The sequence below is a fragment of the Formica exsecta genome, unplaced genomic scaffold (assembly GCF_003651465.1).
Source record: "Formica exsecta isolate Colony F162 unplaced genomic scaffold, ASM365146v1 scaffold591, whole genome shotgun sequence".
Taxonomy (NCBI): Eukaryota; Metazoa; Arthropoda; class Insecta; order Hymenoptera; family Formicidae; genus Formica; species Formica exsecta.
In genome coordinates, this window is record NW_021853185.1 from 142289 (window position 1) to 148127 (window position 5839).

Below are 5839 nucleotides of genomic sequence, written 5' to 3' on the forward strand. Positions count from 1 at the left end.
ACATTTCAGCAAAACATAAGCTATGTTATATATTGTTAGAATTTCTCGTACTGACTTCTTCATGGTTCTCATAAAAAAAGCAGGCGGTTTTTTACTTTACTAAATACAAAAGTATACATTTACTTTTTCAAATTCGACCCCTCAAACTATTACAAGTAATTGCTTACCAACCGCTTTCTTTATATCTGTTTAGTGTACCAAGCCTACCTCAATCTTCAAACAAAAACCGATTTATCCTTGGTCCTTTTATATATAGTATTACATTGTAAATTTTCAATCGTGTAAAATCTTGTACAACTTATTTCCAATCCTGCACTGATCAGCATCAAGATAGGTAGGAATTCCATCGATATGGCTTTTACATCGAGATGCATATAATTATATATATTTTTATAATTTTACCGTTTAAAAAATTTAAAAAAAAGTTCTCTTTTCGAGAAGAATTTTCTTCGTAAATATTTTGCACAATATACATTCTGAACGTAGCCGCCAGCATGCAGCACCACGCAACGTGCTAAGTTGCAATTCTCACTGCCACCCTTAACGCGGTGACGTGCAATCGATAATCCGCGCTGAAGACATACCCGGGCGCAATCTGCGACAACATGCTTACCAGAAGGTGGTGAACCGGGACTATTCTCAGATATCGCCGTTATTGCTGAAGGTCGGTAAGATTGCAGTAGAAAAAGTCGCACGGCGGAGGTGGTGCGATTACGCGGAAAAGTACCGTACTTACATTTCATTTTCGCCAAATACTTCTTTCATTTCACTTGCTTTTCCCTCCGATAGATGTCACTGTTCGCAACATTACACAAAAGGGGTTGCAAAATTGAAACTGCACCAGTGCGACGTTCCTTTCGCCGGTAGAATTCTTTACCTTCTCCTCGATCTGCATACATCATATGAAATTAATTATCTCGATAGGAAAATTACTGAACTGCTTATGCAAATGAGTATAGAATTATATTTAGTTTTCATTTTTATCTTTCTCATGTTTTCTCACACATTTTAATTATAAGTTTGTATATAATTCATAAAACATTTGTTTACATAGATCTGCAATGCGCTGCATCTAGAGTTGTAAGTGTAACAATCTTCTCACATTTTAGAGTTCTTTAAAATTATTGTGTTGTAACGACGACCTTATATAAATAGTATTACGTTTTGATAGCACAAGATAAATAGCGCATAATAATTATTAATATTGCATTACTAATTACTAATTTTGCAAATTAACGAGATTTAATCAAAACTTTGTAGAAATTTTATTATATTCTTTTACAGATTTGATGAAAGTACTTGTCGAATATCTAGATAAAGACGATATTTGTAATAACTGGCTTTCTCGTAAGTAGTATAATTAATATAATCGTATTGATAGTATCATTTCAAAAGTACCAACAAACATTTCGGTATGTAAAATGAAAGCGATTCGCATTAAAAGCAGTTTAATTCGAAAATTATATCTTATTGCTTTAAGGAAAACATGACTTGAAATCAAATAATATAAAATATACGTAAATAAAAATACTCTGTAATTGTGTGTACGGTTTTATCTGTTTAAATGTTATATAATATTTAAAATTATAAATTTATTTATTGTAACATTTACTTTAATATTCTTTGTCTCTTTCAAAAAATATAATAAATATAATAGAAATATTAAATTTATATTAAATGTAATTTTTCATCTCCGTTATTTGCTTTTTAAAATACTCAGTACAATTTATAAAACGTCGTACAATTGCCGTACAATTTATAAAACGTCGTGAGAGAGACGATAATGCCGCGTGAGCTTTAGAATAAAAGAAGCAAAGAAAACTTGAATTGACAGGTAACAAGATAAATTCAAACGAAACCACGTTTTCAAACCCGCTTTCTAAACAACTACGCGAGCAATAATAATGATGTTATTGTCTAATTAAAATCCTATTAATTTCTTTTCTAATTTTCCTCCTAAGAATTACTATATTTATAAAGAATCACTTAAACTTAATGTCAATGTTATCGCTCAATTAAGTTTATTATTTAATTCAGTATTTTGATTTCTTCACTCAAATACAATTAAAGTAAAGAATTACCGGATTAATAAAAAATCGTCCTGTCATCATAATAGCATTAGTTAACACTACGATAAATCGAATTTCATATTTGAATAATCAAGTATCGGAATATTGACAGGTATACATGACAATACAATGGATATTTTAAGAATGAAAAGCTTTAACTGTCTATACCGCGCCAATCGTATAACGAACAGAAGCATTATTATTCCAGATCTCTTTAAATATACAAATTACGAATGAATTCTAATATTTTCATTGATAATTATATTTTTAAAAGAGTTATGCCATTTCAGCAAAGCACCGGCAAATAAAATTTCTTGCAACGTCGTAATTAAATGACTCATCATCATGCGATAAAGAGAAGATTTAATATATATATGTGAATCGCTAATATAGAAAATACTTCGTAACCTAAACGCATTTCATATTCATATCCATAAAAATCTATCGAGCAAGAAGATTCGAGAGCGCAATTATTGTACAATTATTGCGAACCCGACAAGTTTTACAATCGAAAATCACCTGTGCGATGAGCTCTAAGTCCCAAAACTGTCATCTTTCGGAATTTTAGCCACGTGTCTCGCGTCTGCCTCCGATTATCCAGCGTCGCGGTGCGAAGTCTCGGCTGCGCCAGCGCAAGCGATCGATATCCCAGACTGCCGGGGTTTTCATCTGTCCGCGTGACGTCATGTTGCGCGAACCGAACCAAGAGACGACAGGGGCCGTAACCTGCCGAGGGTGGCCGAGAACGGTGTGAGTCGGGTGGTGTGAGCAAGCGAGCCGTCGACGCGAGAACGGGCTCGAGTATTACCGTCGTTTTAACGTAGTGGCGTCCACTACGTCGTCGCCGAACGTTTCTACGCGGCAATCTTCTCGCGTCGCTCGCTAATCGCGTCCGCGAATCTTCCGATGAAATGAAGCGGAGAGATCGTCGAAATAATTCGTTTCAAAAATGTGCCGATGAATTTTTAATCGAAACAAGCGGCGGAGGCGCAAGGTCGCGACGACCTTCGAACCGAGCGATCGTTTCACAGAATCGGTCCAGATTTCGCGGAGCGAGAGCGAACACGATCGGCTGAGACATTCGTCCTATCTGTCATGCCGCGCTTCGTTCGCCTGATAACGTTTTGCCGGCGCTTTCCATTGACGCGCGTACGATTTTCGTGCCGGTGCACGCAGTGGAGAGTGGACGAAGGAGAGCGGCACCGGCGCTCTCGTCTGATCACAGGCGAGCTGCAACCCCTTCGGGTCGCGGCGCAGCTGAGCTCGACCGGGCGCGACCCACAGCCCTACATTCGCGGTCTGCGGCGTGACCTAACTTCAACTCACCCCACCTTAGACGAGCCTCGTCACCACCCTCTCTATTCCGAGAACACTGTCACAGAATCTTACGCATTGGCTTTTCCTCTCGTTAACCACGCACTTTTACGCAAATTAATCGATAGTACATTATATGATCTATTTTTTATCTTATTCCCGTTAATTTTATACTTCGAGAGTATTTTTATTATCGAGAAGAGACTTCTCTCAGATATGCAGCTTCCAGAATCTTTTATTAACAGCTCTTGTGTGTTTAAAAAAAACACACAAGTTTTGTTTTAGGTTCTTAAATTTTTCTCGCAGAAATTATTTAATTTAAATAGAAAGTGGCTATACATCCGTATTTTTTCACTCTCTTTCTTTCTCTTTTTCTATAGTTTTAAATATACTGACGAATAAGAAATGTATTAGAGATTAGACTGTATGCGATATAAATTTAATTAATTATGTAGCTGACCTTGGCGAAAAATCAATCATTCATGTAACAACAGTCTAGGGACAACGCCTTCTGATGATAGTGCCATTAATTAACGAACAAACGAATTGACGGCCGCAAGTCGACCTCATTATCATTGTAACGATCATTACGATAACAATATCGCACCGTTGAATACGAGAACTTTATGAGAAGTTCTACTTTAATATTCACCCGAGACACTGTGGCTGCTCTGAAAGATACATTCCCGCACGACAGAGAGAGAGAGAGAGAGAGAGAGAGATGCACTTTCATATTAACAGCTCACCAAAATGCCATTTTCTCGATCAGTAGCTGCAATTTTTCTCGACTTTTAAATATTCTCGTAAAATATGTTATCATTTTATGTTGTTCGAATATGACAATATCAAGATACATTAATATTTAATAATATATAATATACGACTTTATAAAGAAACGTGTTAAACTTTGCTTAATTTTATAATTAAATTATCAACGCGATAACGTACATTTATTGCAAATATAAATTCCGCTCACATAAACACAAAGCATCACAAATAATATTCTGTTTTTGAGATTCTTACAATACTACGAGGGTCGAATCGAGTTATATACAATTTTGCGAGTAAATAAATACAAGAAAGAAAAGGCAGTTCTAGAAAACAAACTTTGAAGAATATCAGGTAAATAGTGCGCGACACGACGAAGAAAGCATATAACGCATTAAATTCTTTGATTCCACAAAATTGAGTTATCTTTCACGTAAACAACAAAGTTGAGTTTACGATAAGCGAGCAAAATGAAACAGTGTCATAGCATCGCGCAGCTTTTTTAGTGCGTGTAAACAACATCGGAGACCGACAGATCATTGCGTTGTGTTGTATTTAACACATATTACTGATTGAGAACGGTAATAAATTCGACACACGTGTTACTAATCGCGTACAATCGATAAAACGTTGTATCATGTGTGTTGAAATATTATGTAGATAGCTATCTTATTTAAATAATTGATCAACTTGTAGCTAAATTAATGGAATAATGTCAATTTTCTACTTATTTAAGCACAACAATGATGAAATACAATTAAATAATTTCTACTAATTAAAGTTACGAGTAATGAATAATTTCTATTAACAAAATTATATAATTAAAAATAGATTATTATTTAAATATGTAGAAAAACGCAACAAATATAAAATATAAAATAAAATTATATATTTGATGGAAGCGAAGGAGAAGTAAAAGATTAACTATATTAATGTTATCGCAATAACTTGTGATATTATTGTTTTGAGACTATTAAATAAACTTTACTTGAAATCTGAATTTAATTAACGTACTTATTTCAATTTATATTAATTTTTAAATAAGTGATAAGCGCATAAATTGTGGTTTATCACAATTAAAATGCATTAAAAAGTTAAAATTGAATTCTAATTAAAATTAAATGCCGGATTTTTGGATAATTTTATATTCAAAAAATTTCAATAGTTAAACATTCTTCATATTTTAAACATAATGTTAAACATACTTTATCTTATCATGTTATATAACTTTATAAATAATTATTGACTGATACGAGCAGTTTTAAAGGAAGTCGTGGTCAATAATGTCAATATATACTTTGCGTTCTTATCAGCAATATATAAATGCAATTTATAATTATGGAAGAAATATTTATCAATTTCTGAAACCGTCAAAAATATGTATAAATATTATAAATCTATTACCATAAATATTATAAATCTATTTTACAAAACAAAATTATTTTTATAATTTCTACCTAAACTAAATGTGTTTTGCAATTAACAAAAATATATTAATTATCCGCATCACTATGCGACAATGCAGATATAAAAATGTATATATTCAACATATACAAAGAGGTGTCACGTTCAATCTTAATTGAATTTATTCTTATCAGTTTGCAGATAGCCGTATCAACTCCACCGCACGACTCACTTCTCCGAAGTTAACGTACCATCCTCGCTATCAACAATACGGCATTCATCGT

At 33.6% G+C, this 5839-nt stretch overlaps 1 protein-coding gene across 2 annotated transcripts in view; it reads left to right on the plus strand.

Moving 5' to 3' along the window:
- Positions 1 to 5839, plus strand: part of LOC115242384 — a 77677-nt gene that overhangs the window by 40532 nt on the left and 31306 nt on the right. For both annotated transcript variants that reach the window (XM_029818639.1, XM_029818638.1), the window contains exon 2: positions 5750 to 5830. In XM_029818639.1, coding sequence (XP_029674499.1) covers positions 5750 to 5830 — 81 coding nt within the window. The remainder of the gene's footprint in view (positions 1 to 5749; positions 5831 to 5839) is intronic.